Raw genomic sequence first — 25,154 nt, forward strand, 5'->3', positions numbered from 1 at the left:
AACAAAGTCGTGGGCTAACATTAATATTTATTGAAAAAAAAATCTTCCTCCAGATATAGGAATGAATCTTTTCTTATGGACTCAAATAAGTTTTGCTGGAAAACTGAATATGGAACAAGCAAAGCTTAATACTAAACAATATATATATTAGCTGTTTAATACCAGTAGGCCAGCTCTAATAGTAATTTGGTATGGCTTCGCGGGCCAGAATTTGACACCTATGCTCTAATCTGCCCCGCTGCACAACTGTAGAATAAGTGATGTACAAATTCAGTATGTGGAGTATACTGAAAATGTTATATATATGTGTGTATATATATATATATATACACACACATATATATATATATATATATATATATATATATATATATATATATATATGTGTATATATATATATATATATATATATACACACACATATATATATATATATATATATATATATATATATATATGTGTGTGTGTATATATATATATATATATATATATATATATATATATATATATATATATATATATATATATATATATATATATATATATACACACATATATATACTATATATATAGTGTATTTTCTCTTTAACAGTTTTTTTTTTTTTTTGCTATATATTCAGATCTTCTGTTTTTTGAAATAACATGAGTTACTCTCTTTTTGTTGTAATCAGTACCATAACCTTTTGTTTTTATACTAGTGAGCACGTGTTCTTTCATCACTGCGGCAGTATTTCTACATCATGCAGTAAAACTGCATGAGTCATACTGTTCACACTGACACAAAGGGGAGTTTTTCTGGTTCTGCACCCTTGAGATCAAAGTGGGCCGTACGAGAGCCTTTACAATGAGTTTGACAATTAAGGTGATGTGCCATGGCTGATTTTTCTCATCAGATGACTGAACATGATGAAGACTTACATGCAAAGGCCTGGTGAAGCTTATTAAAACTGAATATCCTCTTAGGTGTGACACTGCAAGGCAAAGCATTCAAACAGCAAAGTGTAAATGTAGAGTAACCTTATGTAGGTTTATCTGAAGCTTTGCCTTGTTTTGGTTTAGCAAGTCTGAATGTGTTTGGGCAGTGCATGGTTCACTGAAACCGTTATGTGGACTAAACATGACTTCAATTAATATGGATGTCATATTGCAGGGCTGTGAATAGCACACAGTCAAAAACCAGAACCAAAACAAAACCACTTCTGTTTAAATAATTTTTACCAAACATGTAGCCTACAGCACTTTACCACATTATGTAACGGAAAAAAGCGGTGACACATTTATGTACTGATATTAGTTGAAGTCAAACACATCAGTCTGGTTTTAACAGTCTTAGCCTTAATTTGACAGGATATTCTCTTTTCTAACAGGGCACATCCAGGGGAGGGTCTAGATGTCAAACAAGAATCTCAAGTGTTTGTTTTTCTTTGTAACATCTCTCTTACCGTCATCCAGATTCATTAAAATGCTGAATCATCAAAGATCAGTAGCAGCTGAAGGTTTTCCCCCCATTGGTGAGAGCAGGTTCTGTATGTATATTCATTTACAGCGAGTACTAATCCTGCCTGTTTCTACAGATTTGCAGTCTTTCCTGTTTTCTTTGCGCTTTGTAAAAAGCTCAGGTTAGCTGCTGTGTGCCAATAAAGTTTTGAGTTTGTAACAAAGTGACGCTTTAACCTGATGCAGATTACAGTCATGATTTTATTCATTTTGCACATTAAATGACTTCAAATGTTTGATGGAATAAACACTGAAACCCTTTGAACAAAGAACATCAAGATATCCTGACAAAACTGTTTCCAGCCAGAAAGGCTGCAGGTATTTGTGTGAAAGAAAGACAGCGAGGGAAAAATTCACACCAAAGACATTTGAATAAATAACAAGTGAGAGAAAACAATGAAAAGATACAAAACATCAGCAATATACAGCTTGTAACAGAGCAAACAGGGATGTAAAAGTGACTTTATCAATGAGTGGTTGTAAAGGTGTTAGGCCACACATGAAGCTGTCGGTGTCTCTGAGTCACCGTCCTCTCTTCTTCGTGCTGACAGCATCACATGATGTTGTTCAGATTCCAATAAAATGATCAGATTTGCACAACAAATAAATACCAGAGTTTTTATTCTACATAAAGATCTTCATTTATTTTCCTGCCTCCTCTCTACCCTGAGAAAGGCAGGACTCTGCTGACGTAGTAGGCGAGGCCCAGGGAGAGGAGGGCGATGACCACCATCAGCAGCAGCAGGACCCTCCAGAAGTCCAGGTCCTCCACAAACTCCTGCCAGTTGGTCCTGATGCTGGACAGGACGCCCTCAGTGCTCTGCAGGGTCCAGTTCAGTAAGGAGCAGCTCTGCATCGCACTGTGACACACACACACACACACACACACACACACACACACACACACACACACACACACAGACTGTTAAAGAGCATTAACATTAAGACTCAGTTAAACAAGCTGAAAAGATAAATCAGCACTAAGATCATTAAACAAACAACAACAGAGATTATTTCAGTCCTAACTTCCTGAAAACTGCTCAAGAGTCTGAAGTTGTTTGCAGCTGTCATTCCCAGTACAAATCTAAGCACCCGTGCAGTAAGTACAGTTAATAAATGTCAGGCAGTCTGTCTGCCTGCTGAGGCTCAGTGCCCTCCTGCAGAATTGAGCTCCTGAGGAGCTGAGGAGGTCAGTCCACATCTCTCCAAGTGTCACTCAGCCTGTCAACAAGGTGCAGCCAGTCCACAGCTCAGCTCTCAGTGGGAAACGCTGTGCTGATGGACGTTAATGTTGCCGATCAGCAAAGATCAAAGTCTAGAGGCAGGAATCACCAGACAGCACACGACGGGATCCTATCACCTTACTTCACTCATGATAGTATATTGTTGCATTTTTGAAACATTTTGCGATATTCTGAGTATTGCAATAAAAAACACAGTGATTTATCACTTTGTTTCTGCAAATTATGTCCTCAAAGTTAAACTTTGTCAACATCGGTTTCATCCAGTCAGATCAACTATTTTTGCACCAAAATGAGACGATCAAACACACCAACACTGTCACCAAATCCTGACATAATTGCTGCCACGAGACGGTCAATATGATATCAGTCTGTGATTATTGTAGGTCTTTGCTCTGAAATATAAAGTGCCTTTTATAAAACCACACAGTGATCACAAATGTGACTAAAACAAGTTTCAAGTCTCATTTAATTCATCCAGAGATTATTTCCCTGGGTCTGTGTGGTTGCTGTCAAAGCTCCACCTGCTTTATATTGAATCTGACTGTATCGTCTGTCCTCCACCCAACCACACAGGCCATCATCCTTCCAGCTCTGCTCACCTCCCACTGTCCAGCCCCTTCAGCCCTCTCTGAAGGTGAATCCTGGCTGACCTCACGTCTCTCCACCAGCATCAGAGCATCCATCATGGTTGCTGTAACAGAGAACAAACACAAACCACTTTGTCAAATACAGAGAAACACCTGCAGGCCGACCAGCACAGACAACCACACACATTTAAAGCAGGGTGCTTGGGTCTGAGTAGGACTATGGTAAGTCTCACCACAGTGAAACAGACTGACAACTTTCAAGGAGCTCATTATGAAAACTCAAACCACTAACATATCACAGTCACTTCTATGAAGAGTGAGTGCAGGATCCCTGTGGCTTCCTTGTGACAGCAACATGAGACTGTAGCAGTGAGGCTAACTCTAACATTAGGGGGAAACCACAGCTTAGACTGTAAGTGTGCCTTTTGTTTCCTCAGCTCAGACAGCTGGCTGCTGGTGACCAGTTGGTGTGAAGGAAGGATACAAGACAAATCTGAGCTGATCTTACTTCTGTCCACATAAATGTCAGAGTTTTAATGGCATTGTGCTAAGTCTCCACGTCTGTGCTATTAATGGCAGCTTGTTAAAGAGCCTGTCAGGAATACCAAAGCACTCAATTGTCAGGGGTGCTTTGCAACTGGTGACTGGGCACACAGCCAGCCTCCTTGTCATCACTAATGACCCTGCTAGGATTTCCTGCAGCCTCTCAGCCACACAGAGGGAGTGTGGCTCTCAGCCAACTCCCTCAGTGTGGATATGATATCACCAGGTACACCCGCAACATTTTTTAACATTTTGTTGTTCAACAGCATCAAGACTGACGGAGTGTGTTTGAGATAACCTCACAAGTGTCACAGATGACACATTTGGCGTTTTTTTGCTGGTTTGTCGGTAGCAGCTCCTGAAACGCAAGACTACCACACATCTGTTCGACCAACGCCAGTAGATCTGGAGCTAAAATGATAATAATAATAATAAAAACAACAAAACAGTTTACATGAAGTTATGCAGGAGTATCCGGGATGAATAAAAGACTACTGAGTAACGTCCTCGTGTCTGTAGCCGGTTTAACGCACATACTGTGCGGACATTTTAACATTTTCCGCTCTTTGCGGCTCCCCTCTTTTCACCGTCCAACATAAAAACTAGCTAACCGGAGCGCAGCACGTCACTTTCCTTTTTCCCTTCCTTTTGCCTTTTTTGACCCGTTTCTACTAATAATCTTTATTACAGTGAATAAACACAATAAACTGCATGCATTTAAAGTAAAACGCAGCTGATTGTCACAGTTAAGTCAAAACATTTATTAGCACATTTAAAAACAGCAAGTATTGACTGTTGACCAAAGAGCTGTAGTCTAAAGAATAACATAACAGTACAATAGAGAAAGTCTCTATATTGTTCACGATTAAAGTCACACAGACGTTTTAATAAGAAGACATGCTATAATATAGTAATATAGACCGTAATAGAGTCATTATTATTATTGTCATTGCTTCTGCGTGTGTTGTAATGTTATGATGAGGCTTCTGTTACAAAGAAATATCATCATTTCCCTCTCCCCGGCAAAACTACGGTATGAGTATGAGTGACTCAGTGACTAGTGAAAACATTCGAATGTTTTCACTAGTCATCACTAGATCGTGATGGCAGGAATGCACACTTCAAAGTCTGCTTCGGTAGGAGGTGCTGCCCTTCGGTGGGCGTTACTGCCTCTGCCTACGTAACATTCTCCTTATTTAAAAGCGCACGAGCTAGGCACTTTACCTCCTCTTTCACAGGATGAAGACTCTGAGCTTTTTGTGCATTCTTCTATTTTTATGCAGCGAGGTTTTAGGAAAGTTGATCCAAGCTCCTTTTGGAGATGACGTTGAGTTTCTGCTGTCAGAGGAGTGCCTGAAGGGACGGGGAACACTGAATCTACGAAGGAATGATGCCAGCACGGAGCTGATCGCCTCCCTGGAAAACGTCTGGAAACCCGGACCACAACATTCACACCGCGTGAATCAAAGAGGGCTCTCTCTCATCCTGGACAACGCAGATCTGAACGACGAAGGGTTGTACGAGTTTACATGCAACGGCAAAGACTTGGAAGCGATCAAGCTGGAAGTATTTGTCCCCTCTGAAGTTGATGTAACCGAGGGCGAGGATGCCACACTCCCGTGCCGCTCCGGCATCGCGGGCCAGTCGGTGAAATCTGCGCGCTGGAGGAAAAATGGAAACGCGGTGCTTCAGCTGGATGCTAAAACAGGGGGAATCACGTACGGGGAAGACGTTGACACAAGCCGGGTGTCGATACCATCAGAGTGGGACCGACAAGCAGACCTGTCCCTCACCATAAAGGGAGTCCAGCAACAAGATGAAGGAGTTTATTACTGTGACATAGACAAGTGGGAGAGACACCGATCTGCTGTCCGCCTGCGAGTCCCCCCTCAACTCCCCACAGCAGCCGATAGCACACCTCTGCCTACAACCACACCAACGGTAAGTACACCGACCACATTTAAATAGCTGCACACTGAACAGCAAGCTTTGACGGCTCGTTATTGGCGCGTTTGGCGCATCTGAATCTGGCGCCACTCTGCCAGATTTGCAGTCAGCGCTTCGGAGCAGTGGGTCAGTGTTTGAGTGGAGGGCAGTGGGGTGATATCACAGCACGCAGGCTTTCCACCAACACCTGAATTTGATGCCTTGCATAGTAGATAACATAACTGCACAGAAACATGTATTGTGTTTTTGGTTTGTTTCAATTTACGCTGGCTAAATTTACGCACAAACCACACTCACTAACATGTCTGGTTCCTGTTTTCTTGTCCTCACAGCCATCAGAGTCCTCTGATAGGACAGGGATCACAGTGATCACATTCCTTGTAACAGCAGCTGTAACATCTGGGATCGTTGGTCCTCTGGCTTTCCTCTTGGGCCGGAAACGGAGGAGAGAAACGAGAGATGAGGAGACCGGAGCCCAACTAAACGGGTGCCATACCACCAATCACGACCAGTCATCAGGAGATCAGCACGTCTCTACAAATGGCTTTAAAATGCCACCTGATGCTCCAGAGGAAATTACCCTACTGCCTAATGATAATAACAACAATAATAATGAATAAAAAATTAAATAAACATCTTTTTTTAAATAAAGGAACTGGTTCTTTTACTTGGAGATGCTCATCAGTGTCTCCATGTCTTCCTATCGTGTCTAAATTCACCGTCTGTGTTTACATGTATCAAGTTACACAGTATCTGCACACCAGTAACTTCAGTAACTTGGACCATAAAGAAAAACAAAACAAAACACACAAACACATACACTTTTGTGTTTTATTGATTTATTGGTGTTTTCTGCCAAGAGGAAATAATCCGTTTATAAACCTCTTATAAGATTTAATTTTAGATTATAGGTTGTAGGATGAGGTGGTGACGGAAAACTTCAGCGACCCAGAACGATCACAAGAGGGCAAAAAGCCACAGGAAACAAAAGCTGATCGCATCTGTTCTGGAACATTTAGACTTAATGAGAAAATATTTCAAAGAATCAAATATGGACAAGCATAAGTAAAGTTTGGCATTTTCTTTCTGTAGCATGGTTTCTTGGTAAGCTTGTCCTTGCTAAAGCTGTGAATCTCGTTCATTCACTTATTCATATTTAAATAAAAATTCCCAGTAGAAGGAGCACATTAGGGCAGGTGGGACTCGTGCTTTCCTCAATTTCCAGTGGAAGTAGAAGCGAGTTTGAGCCTCCTTGGCCAGCGATGTGGTGCTGTGAGACAGGGAGGTCCTCGTTCAAGCTACGAACAGGCAGTAATTTAACAGCTATAAATCAGGAGGAGAAACGATCTCAAACATGAGGTTACAGCCAGCATCTCTGATGGATATAAGAGGTTTTATTTGCTGACAAACTGATTAAATTGTCTAAACTGTAGAAATTAGGGACACACACAAGAATCATTCTTTTTCCCTTTGAATGCCTCTGTGGAGAGTTTCCCAGTGTAGCCCAACAAAGACAAAGATTATTGGAGGCAAATGGTTCAGGAAACACCGAGGCTGTTACACACTGGGAGAAAGTGTCTGGACCTGATCCAGGCTGTTCATGAATCAAAAATGAACAGACACGCTCGTTTTAATCCTCATTTCCTGAATATGCCTTCAGGAAAGACAAAATAATGCTCATGTTGTAAAATGACCAACACTTTCATGAAAGCGCAACCAAATGCAGGACACAGAGGCAGACAAAGTCAAATTAAAAGGCGAGACATTTATTGGCTTTAAATAAAAGTGTGAATCTACACAAAGTTCACCAAAACAGGGTGAATTCAATTAATCACCTGATAAGGATTTTCAGATACAGCTAATACATCTACTTTATTTCCATAAAACCTTCCCTGTCATATTTATTTTAAAAAAGGGTTTTTTAAGGTACTTTTCATTAAGAAGTCAGAAACTATTTTCAGTCAGCATTAAGGACCCCAACACAGATCACCACTTTACAGACTTTTTATTACCATATAAATATACAAAAAAACCAGCTTTGTGATTCATTTTTGACACTGGTGCTTCTTCTGCCCATGACTGTAGTGAACATCAGGCTCTGGCTGTTCAGTCAGGTCCAATAGAGCAGGGGTGTCAAACTCAAGGCACACTTTAGGTCGCGGGCCAAACAAGATAAACATTTATTGAACACTAAAACAATGTTTTTTAAACATAAATAGGAATAAAAACAGACAGGAATATTATTCCAGATTAAATAAACTTAAAAAAAGAAACTTTAACTTTAAATGTTTTGTTCTTCATAAAAATATATCCTGTCAAAATTATGCAAGTTAGAAATATGAACATGCTGCCAAAAACCCCAGAAAAAATAAATGAAAGCAAACACAAGGTTGGAGCCGCATGTAGACGGAGCTGGGCGTTGCTTCAGGAATGGAACTAATAAACTAATAAACTCTTCGGGCCATTCAGTGTCGTACTTTGCCTGAGTGCATCATTACACTGCAGCTCCATCTGAATCTGCACAGGTGTAGTTCAGTAAAGTGCGCTGACTTGGTTCAACATTACTTGGCAACAGAGAAAGTGAGGCAGGTTGCACTGGTGACAGCTTCACTTGAAATGCCTTCACCGCATCATACATGCCATGTCCATGAACTGACAGGTTTCCTTGCTGAGCTCAAAAACTCTATTGAGAACGTTTATCCCAACTCAGCCAGCGGACCTCTGTATGATAAGGAATGTCGGCAAACTCTGAATCTATTTCCCACATAAAAGACTGAAATTGACAGTGATCTAAACCTTTAGTTCGGATAAAATTTACGGTTTGCGTTACGGCGATCATTATATGCTCCATTTTTAGGACTTTACCACCTTGCGTTTCCTGGTGTGTGATGCAGTGATATGCTGTTAACTCACCGGTACATTTCTCCTCCTGCATCTTTACTCGCATCCTGCTGACTAGTCTGCTTTTTTCACCGCACAGCACCGGCGCTCCATCTGTTGTACGTTTCACGTCAGTTACACTTTGACATATGTTTTAAAAAATGTCTTTTCCTGTCGTTGTCCCGTGCATCGATTTAATGTTCAATATTTCCTCTCCACGGATGAAGATGGCCAGCTGTGCAATGTCCATCATGTCTGTACTTTCATCCACAGCAAGAGCGTATGCAATAAAGTTTTTGCTTCTTTCACACAACTGTGTTCTTAAATCAGTGGCCATCTCACTAACCCAATCAGCAATCGTATTTCTCCTCAGGCTCACATTTGCCAAAATCTGCGTTTTGTCTGGACACAAGACGTTGCACACCTCCATCATGCAGCTCTTCAGAGTGGTAGCGGGCTGATGTGGCTTTCTCCTCTGCTACAATAAAACTTGCTTTCACAACAGCTTGACTTTGTGATTTTGCTCTGGTGAAAAACGTCTGTTGAAATGTCAGATTCTTCTTCATTCTTCTACTTTCTTTATTTTCTGCTCTGCATTTAGGTTTTTCAGCTTATCCTGACGTTTTGTCTCGTCTTAAATTAAATTCCTTATACAGCCACATTAGCTCCACTAATAAGACACACAGGTTTACCAGCATGTCTGTAAACATATATTCAGTCACCCACTGCGCTGAAAGGCTCTGCTTTCAGAATCAACTTTTCTCTCCACCATTGTGAGCGGCTAGCTTCGCAAAAAGTTTGACTTGATTGACGCGGAAATGTTCCCAGTTAGCCTAGCGTTCAGCAAAGAGGCTGCAGCGCTGCATTATGGGATCTGTAGTTTGTACATTATTAGCACCTCATATCGCCGGGCCATGCATAACAATAATAGTACGTCTATATAAAATGATCTCGCGGGCCGGATATAAATGTACACCGGGGTGGATGTGGCCCGCGGGCCTTGACTTTGACACATGTGCAATAAAGGATGTGCTGTGTGAGGGAAGCTCTTCACTGATCTTCCATTTGTAAGAGTAGCTCAGGATCAGCAGCTGTTCTGCTTTGCCTCAGTAAATGCTGTCAACTATCCAACCAACCAGGGTTTACATCATTACAACCGCAGCAGCAGCAGCAGCAGCAGCAGGTACAAATGACCTCTGAGTGCATACAGACTAACATTTCCTCTAACACACTCACCTCTTCAACATCAAGTGACCGCAAAGTGGAAAAGGAGACCAGCTGCAGAGCAGAGTGATGGTGAACACTGGAAAAAAGAAAAATACATTTTATCTGTTTAATTTAATCACCATTCATTCATATTTACACAGGATTTTAGATGTGACATAATATGAGATAAACACTAACAGTGACGGCTGACCTCAGAAAGTCAGACGGGGGACTTTCAATAATCCTGCTGGTCGCCACGGTGACCAATTTATGGCCTCATAAGCCACAGAAGCACAAAGAGGAGGTCAGGACTCAGAGCGAAACTCCTGCAACAAACAAACAAACACGTGTGAATCTCAAGTGTTTGATGGTTTTCAGAGTGAAAACTCAACTGAGGAACGACAATCAGGGCTTGATGCTGTGAAACTGCAAGAATGAAACATGTAAAAACAGATTTGGCACTGCAGGGGCAGCTCACACATCCTACTACCTCACCAGCAGTCAGCCTGAAATCCAGAGCCACACCGCTGTACCTGCCTCTCTCTTCACATGTTGCCTCCGATGAGAATCCTGACACCCCTCCCCGCCCCAACACTTTGACTGATGACCAGGTTCAGAGGCAAATGAGGAGACTCATGATAAGTTAGCAGCGATGCAGGTGGATGCTTCTTTGGTGTCCTGGATTGTTGATTACCTGACAGGAAGACCACAATATGTACGTCTCCCACAGTGTGTGTCTGACAAAATGATCAGCAACACAGGGGACTGTCCTCTCCCCCTTCCTCTTCACCCTTCAGCCACTGTACAGAGACCTGCCATCTTCAGAGGTTTTCTGATGACTCTGCGGTGGTTGGATGCATCAGCAGGGATGATGAGACAGAGTACCGGGCTGTGGTCGACTCCTTTGTCACGTGGTGTGAGCAGAATCATCTGCAGCTCAACGTGGCAAAGACCAAGGAACTGATCGTGGACTTCAGGAAGACCAGGAAACACTTGACCCCTGTTTCAATCCAGGGGGTCAGTGTGGACATTGTGGAGGACTATAAATACCTCAAAGTATACACTGACAAACTGGACTGGGCTAAAAACACCACAGCACTTTACAGGAAGGGCCAGAGTCGTCTCTATTTTTTGAGGCGACTGAGGTCCTTCAACATCTCTCGGACAATGCTCAGAAAATGCTGACCACAACGTGTCTGTTGTGGTCAGTGCGATCCTCTATGCTGTTGCATGCTGGGGGAGTAGAGGGTTGCTGATGGACTCTCTTAAGGTGGTGTCGGAGAGGCGAATGTTGTCCAAGATAAAGACAATGTTGGACAACTCCTCCCACCCACCCCGTGATGTACTGGTTAGCCACAGGAACACATTCAGTGAGTGACTGAGATTACCAAAAACCACCACTGAACGACACAGGAAGTCATTCCTGCCTGTGGCAATTTCCCTGTACAACTCCTCCACCTAACACACTGTTTATTGCAATAGCTACACCCTTTTTACACATTCAGCACAGCTTTGATCTTAATGTGACCGAGTGAGTCATTTGTGAGCACAGCTGTTTAGTTATAGAGTGTGAAGAGAAGTCTTGTGCCACTCCTTGTTTCTTCATATTTTGCTTCAGAGCAGCCAGACTTTGTCATTTTCCAAGTGGTCTTGAGTGATTGCAACATTCACGTCACATCTGTATCTGTATTCCTGGAAAACTATTTATACACTGATAAAACTAAGGGTGGATTCTTTTAGAAGATCCTCAACATGAAACTCCAAACGGTCGCAGCAGATGGCCGCCCCTCCCTGAGCCTGGTTCTGCCGGAGGTTTCTTCCTGTTAAAAGGGAGTTTTTCCTTCCCACTGTTGCCAAAGTGCTTGCTCATAGGGGGTCATATGATTGTTGGGTTTTTCTCTGTATCTATGAAGCGCCTTGAGGCGACTTATGTTGTGATTTGGCGCTATATAAATAAAATTGAATTGAATTGAATGGAAACCTCACACTTCATATACAGAACGAGAATCACAATTTGAGTGTTTTGCCTCTGTTCCTTCAACAATAGTTCTCTCTCTCTTGCTGAAACAAAGGAAACAAATGCATCCTGAAAAGATGTGCATAAATAAAAACTGTCCAGGAAAGCTCTCAGTGAAAGCCAAACTGTAACACACAGAAACATGTTCATTAAATGTAAGGACCAATTTCACCTTATACACCAACACTAACACACACTGTGAGTCCCTGAAGTTGAACAAATTAACATCTGCATCAATGTTACACTCCAATCTGAGCCACCAAGCAGCAGGAAAAATAAACAATGGTATATAGTGAGCGTGACACAAAGCATATGAACTATGCATGAGTGTAAAATGAGTGGAGTAACTGGTTAAATATATTTGATGGTGCCGGTTATGTGCACACTCACACTCCCTGTCTTCGAGGCAGGCTGGAACCTTAACATGGTTTACACTGTTTTGATTACAGGGATGTGGTTACATGGTGACAGCGCAACGTGAATGCTGTCACTGACTGAAGACAACATGTCCTGCTTCACCCTTTTAAATGAACAGCAACAAAATGCACAGATCATTGAATTCTGCACTCATCAGTGCCAGTGCTGCTTTTGCTGCTGTATTTGTTATATTCTTTATTAAGCACTAAAGTAGGTCAAGTCAAAAGTAATCTGAAGTAGATGTGAAAGAAGTTCAAGGGAGAGTGCACAGAGACTAAAAAAAAGAAAAAACAGAATCAAAGATAAAACACAATCAAGAGTTTGCTGAGGTTTCACGTTTTGTTGAGCCATGTAATGCAAACAAGTGGTACACACTTGAGAACTGAATCTCTATAGTTTCATTCCTCATATCTGGGTATTTTGCAAAGTTTGTTTTCACTGCCTGAGGCAAACATACACTGTGGACAACAACCAGACTGTGATGACACGAGTAAAGAGAAACAAGCAGGCAGTGAAGGTGAACCAAGTGTCAACAAATGCACACTTCGACATCCTGGAACGAGTGGGGCATTTATGAGTACAGCTATACAGTTACACAGTGCTGTGCAAAAGTCCTGAACCACCACTTGTTTCTTCATGTTTTGCTTCAGAAGACCCTGCATTTGTCACTCACTCACTGTGACTAATCAAATATCCCCTCTCGAGTACCCGTCCTTTATGATGCTAAGAAGAGGATCATCCTCAGTTGATCCTCAGGATCAAAAACATGATCATCAGGATCAAAACTCAAATGGGGTTTTGTGTTTACTTGTGCATGAATGAACTGATGCTCCTCAGCAGTTTATGCAAATAAAACCACATTTTAACTGTGTGTGAATGCACAGTATGTGCCAGCACACAACAAAGAGGTAACGCATAAATAGACTGAAGTCACTCAGCTGCACAGCACTTAGTGAATGTTCAAAATGTCACTAAATCTGCCCAATTTCATGTTAATGTGATGTTCAAACTGTGAAGGATTCCTATCCATCAATAGTGTGTCTGTAGTATATGCAAATAACTTTCCCTTCAGTATTCACTCCACTGCAATGACAGAATCGAGCCAATCAACCTGTGTTTTACGTTTCAACTGCACGTTTTGGTTAAAAGTGAAACAAAGAAATGTTGAAAGAGGAAACAGAGAAAGGAAGACGAAACTTCTTAAATGTTGCGCTGTTTGAAATTCTGCAGTAAAATTGCAGCTTTCTAAACCTAAAATAATGTTCTTAATTTTCTGAGATGAAAACCCTGAAATTTCTCTGTAATTAATGACTCCAGACTAACTGGGTGGGATTTACTACAGAACCGGTGAGTGTAACACAAAGCATATGATCTATGCATGAGTGTAAAATGAGTGGAGTAACAAGTTAACTTTAAATATATTTGATGGTGTCAGTCATGTGCACTGACTCACACTCCTCGTCTTCAAGGCAGGCTGGAACCTGAAGCTTAGTCTAAACTTTACACTGATAACACCCAAACTGTGACAGTGCGTGAGTGAAGAGAAACAAGCAGGCAGGAATGTGAACCAAGCATCAACAAATGAGTTCAAACAAAGAAGTGTGTTCTTAATTTTTTTGAATTAACAACACACTTTATTCAGTATTTGTTCCTATATTGTTGTGAATAATATAACAAAATTTGTTGATATATCCTGATAAAAATAGCGCCCTAAATTTAAATCACAGAGCAATCAATCAACAGGCAAAAAGATGTCGCCTGCTTTACTACCTTTATGATCAATGCTGGATTTTGTATTACACATAAAGAAAAGGGCAGTTCATCAAAAGAGAGAAAGCACAAGATTTCTTACCAGATGTTGATCGTCAGCCTGCTGGACACTCTTAAGTCAGTATCAGAAGAATCCAGCGTACCTGCATTAATGAACAAAGAGGTCAAATGTGAAAAGCTTTCCTAAATACTACAACTAAAGTCCTCTGTCTAAAACAGAAACTGCTGAGTAATCTCAGCATTGGTCATAGGGAATTTCACATTCAAGTGAGTGAACAGAGACTGAAGCAAAAAGAAGAAGAAGAAAAGGGAAGATGTGAACGCTTATTAGGTTACACAGAAATTCACACACACTCCTTCCAGCATTTATCTCAGAACAAATATAAACATCCAGCCAGCTCTGCCTAAACTGGCTGCCCCTAAAAGCCTGCATTACCACCACGAAGGGCAAGTATGTATTTCAGCATGTAGAAACAGACCAATAAGACCTACAGTGGAGTAAACTGTGTACTTGCTTGTGTATCATAAAAACTGTCAAAGGAAGTTTCTGTGTAACCAGGCAGGTTTCAGTCCTTCACACAGACATAACTTGACCTGCTGCCAAATTTGCACTAAAATGATCAGCACTGTTCAAGCAGCAGTTTTACAGTCAGGACGTAGGTCTCTGAATCTGGGACTTTGCTGGTAAGGGTTACTGGTTCATTCAGCAATAATATGAGTGCTTGAATGTAACTGAAAGTGGAACAAACTGAGGGCATTAGTCGTCTGGAGTCCACTTTTTAAATTCAGGCCATGGGCATTTTGTTCTGACTGTCACAATAACATCAGTGATGGCCCAACAGTGAGGCCTGGTCTCTCCCTCTCTCTACACTCACTTCCACTGCACTCACAACAAAACTGTCAGACAACTGACAGGCTGGCCGTCTGCCAGCTGAAGCTCAGTGGACTCATTCAGTAGCTCAGTGACACTAAACTAACGCTAATCTACTATTGAATGACTGAACCACTCAAAGCTACTTCAGTTACATTGTGATTGTAATTTCCTGTTTAAACACCATCAATACTGATAAAAGACGACTCTCTCTCACACACACACACACACACACACACACACACACACACACACACACACACACACACACACACACACACACACACACACAGGACCATTAGACTGCTGTATACTGTAAGACATCTCTAACGTTTGTGTTTAAAATATGACAGGAACACAAACAGAAAATTAACTAATGTGATCTTTTGTGCTCTCAGTCACTGTTGTGCTGTTTTAACTGATATTAATGGTGATCATCTATCAGTCGTTTAATAGTTTTTCACTCTGTCTTTACATCTGGATGAAAGTCATATCAGCAGCACATTTAAAAAAAATTTCCTTTGGACATTTTACTCGATGGTGCCAGATTAAGTCTTCATTCAACCACACATCTCCTAACCACACATCTAACCACAGTGAAGCAGCAGCATATATTCCCCTTCACCTGTTACTCTTCACTTGTACACATTTGTTCTCACACTTTGATCATTAAGCACCATCTTGAACTTAACAGTACTGTATTTGATGTTATCATAAAATTCTTTATGCACACATGTCAGTTATGAAAAGCAGCCAGTTTGAACCAAGCTTTGGCTGTCAGACAGATGGCCTCACATTTGACTCTAGAATCGAGGGGGGAAAAAGCACGGCTCAACAAATTCACCTCAGTCCACCACATTTCCCCGAACTGAGAGGGAGTCCTCTTGAGTCATTGCCAGCGACATGTGCAGCAAAAATCTGAGAATGTATGCTTGGTCAAGAAATCTTCATTGTACCCAACATCCTAACTGTTATGGTCCTGTGTCGCTGACTCAGCGTTTTGAGTTTATTACTATTATATTCTAGTTTCTTCTGATTTTGTATCAGTCCTTAAAGTTTTTTTGGTTTTTGTGTCTTGTTATACCTGCCCGCGCGCTCTCCCGGCGTTTTGTTCATGTCCTTGAGTGTGTGATTGTAAAACTGTACTTCCTGTTTTACTTTGAAGGTCTGTATCTGTTATTTCTGTGTTTAGCTGTCATCATGTGAATTAGGGTCAGCTGTGCTTCAATGCCTGATTGTGTGTGTATTTATAGTGGGTGTCGGACTGTGCTCTTTGTTGGTTCGTCTGCGTTTGACGGTGTTTTGTTCATCGTTCTGCGTCTCGTGTCATGTTTTCAGGTGTGTCTTTAGTTTTCCCAGTATAGGTTTTGGTAGCTTTTCATTCCTCGTTCCCAGTTTCTGCCACTTTGGTCACTTGTAAAAAAAACACTCACTCACATCACAGCCTTTGCATGTTGCATTTTGGGTCCCTTTCTCCACAAATACCCCAGGGCTTGCCTCGGCAGCTGTGACTCTAACAACAGAGGGTTTCCATTATCCCCCAAAAACTGTTTGACTAACTCAGCAAGTTGGAACTGAGTACCGCTCTCTGCAGATACTAGATTTCCTGTCAGAGGCCTCAGTCCGTCCAAATTGGCGAAAACCTCTCCAGCACCATCAGGCTGAGCACAGGAGCTCCTCAGGGCTGTGTTCTCAGCCCACTGTTGTTCACTCTCCTGACACATGACTGCACCGCTCTACACAGCTGTAACCACGTTTGCTGATGACAAAACCGTGGTTGGACTCACCAGCAGCAACGATGAGTCAGTGTATAGAGATGAGGTTCAGCAGCTGGCGTTCTTTTTACAAATCAATATTGTTTATATGGACAGCAAATTTCCCCCCCAAAAAAGTGCACATGTAAAACTGCGGTGTTAAGGGATGCGGTTGAAAAATGTGGGCATGCCTAACTTTTGTGCTGGTGAGCCTAAGAAAAAAGTTAGGTGCACCAGTGCAACTGTGGCAAAAAGATAGCTGAATCACTGTGGTTTACACTGGCTGCCTGCTGGGGCTGTGCTGATGGATGTTAATGTTGCAGATCAGCGAATAAATAAAGTGGGCAACTAGAGGCGGGAATCCCCAGACAGCCCACGATAGGCTCCTATTACAATACTTCCCTCATGATAGTAGATTAATGTGATTTATAAACATTTTGCAACATTCTGAGTATTGCAATAAGACAAAGTGATTTATCACGTTTTCACTGCAAATGATGTCCTCAAAGCTAAACTTTGTGAATATCGTTTTGTTTTTTTTAAGCAAATAAAAATCTAAAAAGTGTGCAGTGCATTTGTGTTCAGCCCCCTGTACTCTGATACCCCTAATTAAAATCCAGTGCAATCAAGATCCTTCAGAGTCACCGAATTAGATAATAGAGTTGACCTGTGTGTCATTTAGTCTCATTATAAATACATCTGCTCTGTGAAGCCTCAGTGATTTGTTAGATAACATTAGCTAATAAACAGGATCATGAAGACCAAGGAAGTCACCAGACAGGGATAAAGTTGTAGAAATATCCCAAGAGCATCTCAAGCAGCACTCCATCATCCAAAAATAGAGAAAGCATGCTACAACTGCAAACCTACCAAGACATGGTCATCCTGGTCAGAGAAGCTTCCAGGAGGCCCATGGTCAGTCTGAAGAAGCTGCAGAAATCCACAGCTCAGGTGGGAGAATCTGTCCACAGGACAACTGTAACTGTAAGAGTGACAAGAAGAAAGCCATTGTTGACAGAAAGACATAAAAAGTGCAGTTTACCATGAGCCATGTAGGAGACGCCGCAAACTTGTGGAAGAAGGTGCTCAGGTCAGACGAGATCAAAGTTGAACGTTGTGCTCTAAATGCAAAGAGCTAGTGTGGCAGAAAACGTTAGCTGAAAAACATGACACATCTCAGCTGGTGTGCAGTGTTTCCTCAAAAAGAAAAAACAACAGAGTAAACTGAAGAAAGTGGAGAACAAAAGAAAAGAAGAAGTTCTACTGTGATAGTTTTAAGCCATGAATTTGTCGATCCTTCTTCCCCATTTTTTAATATAAGAACTGGTTGTTTGGTGCGCTGAGGTTAATGGAAAGTTGTGTAAATCATGTTTGGATTTTTAAACTAATTTTCCACGCCTAATAACAATAACAACATTATAAATGATTTACAGTGAATAAGGCTAATAGGACCAGAGCAGAAAGATTTACTGCTGCAGAAGCCTCGAGAAAAATGAGTCAAGCCCAAAGGAGACGAGTCAGCATCACACACAAAGATCTCAGCAGGAGCAGACGGAAACCTGGCCTTCCTGAAGGAGGACGAGGGCCTGACTGCTGAGAGTAATTCATAAAGAGAGGGGTGTTCACCCGCTACCCGCTGGACACAGAAGTCTGTTGAATGCTGATTGGTTGGGAGTTCACGCAGAGTTCACCAGGAACAGAACTACAAACTGCATATGTGAACCACAGCTGTGAGTGTTAACATGCCTGCTGCATCCTGACCCACAGCAAATGTAACATGAACTACTTTCCACAACACAACACAACACAAGCCACACTTTATTATAAACCTCCCTGAACAACAGACAGCACTTCTTTACACAGTGTTGCCTTCATAGTTGAGTGAAGCCAACACTGTGGACTCATAGAGCCACTCGTCTACAGCATGAGGCAGAACACTAGCTCTCCCTCTCTAGCTTGATCAGTGAGAAAACAAATGTAATCTGAAAACATGTACTTCCACAAAAAGCTATAAATGAACATCTCATGCTGCTGAGCTGTGACTCACAGAAAACTGAAATTAAAAGTAAGTGGGACTATTTCACCTCATACACCAACACTAACAGGCACTTTGAGCGCTCAGTCACTCCATCATTGTTTCTCTTCAATATAAACAATGGAAACGCTGGAAAGATAAATGATGGCAGATTTTACTGCAAGATTCTGCATTTGTCAGAAAGAAACTTGACATGCCGACAGAGTTCTACCTCCAAAACAATAAGAAAGACACAGACTGATCTTATGGGCTGAACACTGCTCTTTACTGACACCCTGCTGGCAGACTGCACAGACAGTGTGAGCACCAGATTCATTTTTTCATTAGTTCAAAGTATACAAAGAAGAAAAAGCAGGAAAATTTCTGATCAAACTAACCCACTGATCAGACTTCGATTAAACATCATCATTAAACATCATCCACAGTTCTCAGGGAGAAAATGAGAAACACTACAGATGTTTGTGGTCTAACAAGTTTCATCACAGCACATGTGTGACTCAGCACAGGAAAAGACGGCTAAAAATCTTGGCTGACCTGTTCAGTAATGACAATCCTTCCTGTGCATTTCTGGCCACTTTTTCCACCACAGCTTTTGACCTTTTTGTGAACAAATAACAATGATCACCTCATTATAATTAAAAAATAATCACCAGTGAAATATCTGGAGAGAGATTGCTGAAATTCAAATAAAGAAAACTACATGACTCAACTACGTGGTGCACCACATAGTGCACTATGTGGTGCACCACGTAGTTGAGTCATGTAGACACAAAGAAATCCAGCAATTCTTGATATTTGCATATTGTCACTTTAGTTTGTTATAAGTTATTGAAAGTCACACTAACGGATTCAAACCTGTTTTAGTTAGACAGAATTAAAAGGTGAATAAAATTGGTTGTTCTGTGTCTGTTTTGATCATGTGTGCGTTGCAGTTAGTTTGGCATTTTTAATAACAAGAAATAATTAGAGTAAATAAATAAATAGCCTGGAAAATAAAGGCTAAGCTCCTGGTTGTGGAATTATTGAGTATTAATAAATAGACAGGTTCTTCTAAAGTGTTCTTCTACTCTGAGCACTGCTTTCTAGCTAACATTTGCATATGCATCGAAAAGCAACCTGTATCTAGTATCTTGCCCAAGGATATTTTGCGTGCAGACTGGAGCAGATGTTGGGATTAAACCAGTTGAGCAGACAGAAAGAAAGCTGAAGCCTGACCCTGACCTCCAGCAGGCTCCGGGTACTCGCATCATAACCTGGTCCACTCCCTCAGTAGCTTGCCCTGGCACACACATTTGCCCTCCACCATCTTGACCTCCAGCAGGCCCCAGGGACCAACACCCTACCCTGGTCAAGTCCCCCGGTAGCTTGCTATCTTACAACCACATTCCACCACCTACCCACCATAGACCTTGGCCTCCAGCAGGACCCAGGTATCCACATTTAAGCCCCATCCTACTGACAAAAAAAAAAACCCTCAGGCCCCTGGTATTCAAGAGAACAGGAGTGGCCTGGGTGGGTAAATCGTAGGAAATGTCACAGTGGCAGCAGGGTTTGGTTTGTGGCTCAGCTGCAGGGGAGGGGTGGTCCAGTGGATTAAGGGGTAGTGCTAAGGGGAGAGACTGGTCAACCCAGCTGTGGCCAGTTGGTTAATCGTGTCTCTCTGGTCTTTAAAAACAGTAGTTTTCAGACCAGGGTGGCGACAGTGGAGAACTGAAAGTGACGGCTTGCGCAGCCAGTTGAATAATAAAAACGCTTTAAAATTATATTGCATTAACTTCCTTCTTATACTGGGGTCAGAAAAATTAAGACTAGTTTCAATAAAACCATAAGATACACTAAAAGTGGATTATAAACAGACTTTTGTTGTCGATGTCGTCGTGCTTATTAGCCGTGCTAAGCTAAGCATTGTTCTAGTCCTTCCTCTGGTTCAGTTGAAACGCTTAACTAGTGTCTCATTAGCTGTGATGTATTTGAGCGGCATCAATAATCATGGGGACGCCTGAACACTTCCACATTTTCTGGATATTTCCCAAAGGTTTTAGCTAGTTAGCTCAAGTTCAGCTACTAAGATGTTACCTGAAGTCCAGACGTTGTTTCCAAACTGCGGTGTGTACATAAGCCTGGGTATGAACTCTCTAAGGTCGTTATCTCCCTGACCGCACAGACTGTGGGGACAGTTTGTCATTTTCGACTGTTTCTAGCTCACTTTTCTTTCCCCGTCAAATGAACCTGGTAGCTAACGAGAGCAGTGCCTGCTCAGCAGATCACTTCCTGCTGGAGGCGACGTGCCAAGATCAGTGTTTTATTCCGTTTATTACGCATAAAAACAGCATAAATACATGTATCTGAGGTTAAAGTGTAACAACGCCGGCTGTGTCATGTGCAACAACGCATTTACCCATCTATAATAATAATAACAATAACAACAATAATAACAACAATAATAACAATAATAATAATAATAATAATAATAACAGTTGAGTCATAGGAGTCGCTGTTTCAGACAAGTCAATTGGCCAATTGGGCATCGTGCTCTCATGCGGCTCAGACCGGTTTTCGGACGGTGTGGAACACCCGCGCCACCCACCACCGACTATAAAAAGTCAGCTTGCGCGTGAACGGCGCGCATTTTTCCTCCGCGTGCAAGATGAGTGCTACATCAGTCCGCCTCACTTACATTGTTCTTCTTCTTCTTTTTATCGGCCGGGTGTCTGGGAAACTGATCCAGGCCGCTGCAGGAGACGATGTTAAGTTTGCCCTGACAGAGAAGTGCAAGACGGGAAAAGTCACACATCAGCTGATGGATGGCACCGATCAGCTGGTTGCCTTTCTTGACGGTGTCTGGAAGCCGGGACCGGGTTACATTAACCGGGTGGTTTACAGCGCCGACTCTCTGATATTAAAGAGAGCAGATTTCAACGATCACGGCTATTACGAGTTTACCTGCAACTCCAAACAGAGGGGGGAGCTGGAAGAGTTGCACGTTTTTCTGCCCTATAAACTTGTCGCACCCCGGGATGAAGGTGCCACCCTGCCGTGTCGCTCCGTTACAGTCGGTCAGGCAGTAAAATCTGTGCGCTGGAGGAGAGACGGAGAGCTGGTGCTGGAGCTGAATCCTCTGTCTAAGCAAATCACCTACGGGGACGGCTATGATGAAAGCCGAGTGTCCATACCATCGGACTGGTACCAGCGAGGAGACCTGTCCCTCACCGTGAAGCGAGCTCAGCTCCGAGACGACGGAGTGTATTACTGTTACGTGGAGAACACAGAGAAACACCGCTCTGCTGTCCACCTGCACGTCTCCACACCATCACCACCACCACCGGGCAGCACCTCACAGCCTACAACCACACCCACGGTAAGAATTTAAGTAGTTTCACACGTCACTCTAAACCTTAATCGTCCACAGTTTAATCACTGCAGACTGACTGAAAGACTTTAAGTAACGTGGCCATAAAGATTAGTAGGACAGGCCAAAGGGAAGCGGTCCTGTCAGCAAAGAACAGTCAAAATTCAGACGCAGCGGGTCAGCAGGAACATGTGCTTACAGATGTGCAAAGATAGAGGGTTGTGGTCTGTCCACCGAGGACTGACACACAGACTGTATAAAAAGATCTCACCTTTATGTTGAGCTTTACAGTGTAAAATGTTTTATTTTAACTTTAACTGAAAGCATTAAAAGTCAGTTAAAACTGCTCACTAACATTTCTGCTCTGTCTTCTTGTCCTCTGCAGCCATCTGAGTGCTCCGACTGGTCGTGGAGAACATTCTTCATAACAGCAGCTGTATTTGTGATCGTTGCCCTGCTTGTTTGGCTCGGCTGGTTTCTGAGGGACAGGAAATTTAATGTGTGCACTCGAGGAGGAGGAGGCACTGAAGAGGGCAGAGAATCAGACTGTGACCAGCACAGCATGCTAAAGTCAAATGGAAACCCTGACTTTACCCACAACTGATGAGTGAAAAAACAACAACAGCTCATCCCTTTAAGTATTTGAACTCGCCACCTTTATGACGGCACCACTGTGCAACTCCACTTTCTCAGGTTTAGAAATCCTCCATTTTCCTTCTGCTGAGGCTGACTGCTGTTACAATGTTTGAGATTGTCTCTATTATTTTGCGTTTGTCTTCCAATCAATGAAGTAATACCTGTAAATCATCTGCTTACATAATCAATGCATAATTTAGCTTCAAGATGGATGAATGAGATCTCTTCAGTAACAGAATCAGAATCGTGTTTATTGGCCAAGTATATGTGCAGACACATACAGGGAATTTGTATATTGTCCTGCCTGTTTGTACAGATTTAGTCTTTACTGTGTTTACTTTGCTTTTTGTAAAAAGCTCAGGGAAGCTGCTGTGTGCCAATAAAGTTTTAAGTGGATAATAAAGTGACCTGATGATGATTACAGTCATTCATGATTTTATTCAATTTGCACATTAAATGACGTCAAATGTTTGATGGAATAAACACTGAAAACCTTTGAACAAAGAACATCAAGATATCCTGACAAAACTGTTTCCAGCTAGAAAGGCTGCAGGTATTTGTGTGAAATAAAGACAGCGAGGGAAAAATTCACACCAAAGACATTTGAATAAATAACAAGTGAGAGAAAACAATGAAAAGATACAAAACATCAGCAATATACAGCTTGTAACAGAGCAAACAGGGATGTAAAGGTGACTTTATCAATGAGTGGTTGTAAAGGTGTTAGGCCACACATGAAGCTGTCGGTGTCTCTGAGTCACCGTCCTCTCTTCTTTGTGCTGACAGCATCACATGATGTTGTTCAGATTCCAATAAAATGATCAGATTTGCACAACAAATAAATACCAGAGTTTTTGTTCTACATAAAGATCTTCATTTATTTTCCTGCCTCCTCTCCACCCTGAGAAAGGCAGGACTCTGCTGACGTAGTAGGCGAGGCCCAGGGAGAGGAGGGTGATGACCACCATCAGCAGCAGGACCCTCCAGAAGTCCAGGTCCTCCACAAACTCCTGCCAGTTGGTCCTGATGCTGGACAGGACGCCCTCAGTGCTCTGCAGGGTCGAGTTCAGTAAGGAGCAGCTCTGGATTACACTGTGACACACACACACACACACACACACACACACACACACACACACACACACACACACACACACACACACACACCATTAACATTAAGACTCAGTTAAACAAGCTGAAAAGATAAATCAGCACTAAGATCATCAAACAAACAACAACAGAGATTATTTCAGTCCTAACTTCCTGAGAACAGCTCAAGGGTCTGAAGTTGTTTGCAGTAAAGTGTTGCTGGTTTGTGCATGTAAATAAAAAACTGACTTTTTCTCATTAACCATATAAGAGGTGGGTCGTTCCTGTTTATGGGTTTGTTTGTTAGTCACTGTTCTCAGTGTTTACACATCAGTGTGTTAGTATTTATCATGCAAAACAACTTGTGTGCACAGATTAAACACACAGCAAATACCACAGCTGACATGAAGAGCACCACAGAGTGACTTAAGAGGCTGAGAGGTACACGGAGCCCAAAGTCAAGTTTCATTACGAGGAAGGCGTCTCTGTGATATGGTAACATATGGAAACAGATAATCTGAGTGGGTCATGTGTTCAGAGCTTCAGATGAGTCAACAATGATTTAATAACTTTGTTGTGGACTTTCTCTCACTGCTTCCATACTGTTCGTCTGCAGCACTGCTTACTCCTCTTCCTCACTTATCAGCACCACTGCTGTGTTTCTATTGTATTTCTTATATATTCTATAGACCTCTATCAACACTTCCTCTGATATTGTTTTGGACTGAAGTAGGTGTGAAAGGAGGCGTGAAATCACTTTCAGTGTGAGAGCAAACAGAGACTGAAGCATGTCTGTTATATCTGAGCTTTTATGAGCCCGCTAATGCAAAGAAAGCTAAGCTATGCTGGACTTGGTTTGTAGTTCAGTTTTTATGGTGGTAGTACTAACTCTACATGTGGAGTCAAGACACTCTGTGAACATCAGGAAATAAGAAATCAAAAGCTGTGCTGACAGAATCAGGATCTGCCTCATGAAACACTCAAGAACTGAATCTCTCACAGTTTTATGGCCGTACAACATGTGTACACACCAGAGCAGTGAGTGGCAGCAAACACTGTCAGATTCAACTGAGCACATAATGCACTGACGGATCAGTACAGACTATCCTCTAACAGATGTCACAGTGAGACAGCACTTTCTATTTTGAAGCTGAGTATTTCACAGACATGTGAAGACATTTTATTTCATTTTATTAAACTAATCATTCTCCTTCAATCACTCACTTCTGCTGTTACACCTACCACAGCAATCCTCCCACCACTCCCAGCTCAATATCAAATTAATATAATCCTCTACAGTCCAAACTAATCA

At 42.0% G+C, this 25,154-nt stretch overlaps 2 protein-coding genes and 2 long non-coding RNA genes across 7 annotated transcripts in view; 2 read left to right on the forward strand and 2 right to left on the reverse strand.

Moving 5' to 3' along the window:
• LOC146714104 (uncharacterized) overlaps positions 1-25,154 on the reverse strand; it is a 112,195-nt gene that overhangs the window by 60,407 nt on the left and 26,634 nt on the right. For 2 of the 4 annotated variants that reach the window (XR_014918774.1, XR_014918775.1), the window contains exon 6: positions 1,679-2,357. The exons of the other annotated variants lie outside the window; for them this stretch is intronic. This is a non-coding gene — a long non-coding RNA (uncharacterized LOC146714104). Of the gene's footprint in view, positions 1-1,678; positions 2,358-25,154 lie in introns of those variants that run through there. 4 annotated transcript variants of the gene reach the window in all.
• LOC146714107 (uncharacterized) lies at positions 5,066-6,463 on the forward strand. The gene is made up of 2 exons (XM_085452719.1): positions 5,066-5,812; positions 6,151-6,463. The coding sequence occupies exons 1-2, from the start codon at positions 5,111-5,113 to the stop codon at positions 6,436-6,438; spliced, it is 990 nt and encodes a 329-aa protein (XP_085308845.1). The 5' UTR covers positions 5,066-5,110; the 3' UTR covers positions 6,439-6,463.
• On the reverse strand, positions 7,564-21,078 carry LOC146714108 (uncharacterized). Its single transcript, XR_014918778.1, has 6 exons — positions 20,845-21,078; positions 17,604-17,715; positions 14,191-14,251; positions 10,116-10,230; positions 9,935-10,001; positions 7,564-8,812 (listed from the first exon to the last, which is right to left on the reverse strand). It is a non-coding gene; the product is annotated as an uncharacterized LOC146714108 (long non-coding RNA).
• LOC146714109 (uncharacterized) lies at positions 21,385-23,160 on the forward strand. Its single transcript, XM_085450701.1, has 2 exons — positions 21,385-22,126; positions 22,503-23,160. Exons 1-2 carry the CDS (start codon positions 21,416-21,418, stop codon positions 22,719-22,721), a joined length of 930 nt encoding a protein of 309 aa, XP_085306827.1. The 5' UTR covers positions 21,385-21,415; the 3' UTR covers positions 22,722-23,160.

The sequence above is a fragment of the Copadichromis virginalis genome, linkage group LG3, assembly GCF_057382275.1.
Source record: "Copadichromis virginalis isolate Kocher_CV1m ecotype Utaka linkage group LG3, C_Virginalis_male_GT1.1, whole genome shotgun sequence".
Classification (NCBI taxonomy): domain Eukaryota; kingdom Metazoa; phylum Chordata; class Actinopteri; order Cichliformes; family Cichlidae; genus Copadichromis; species Copadichromis virginalis.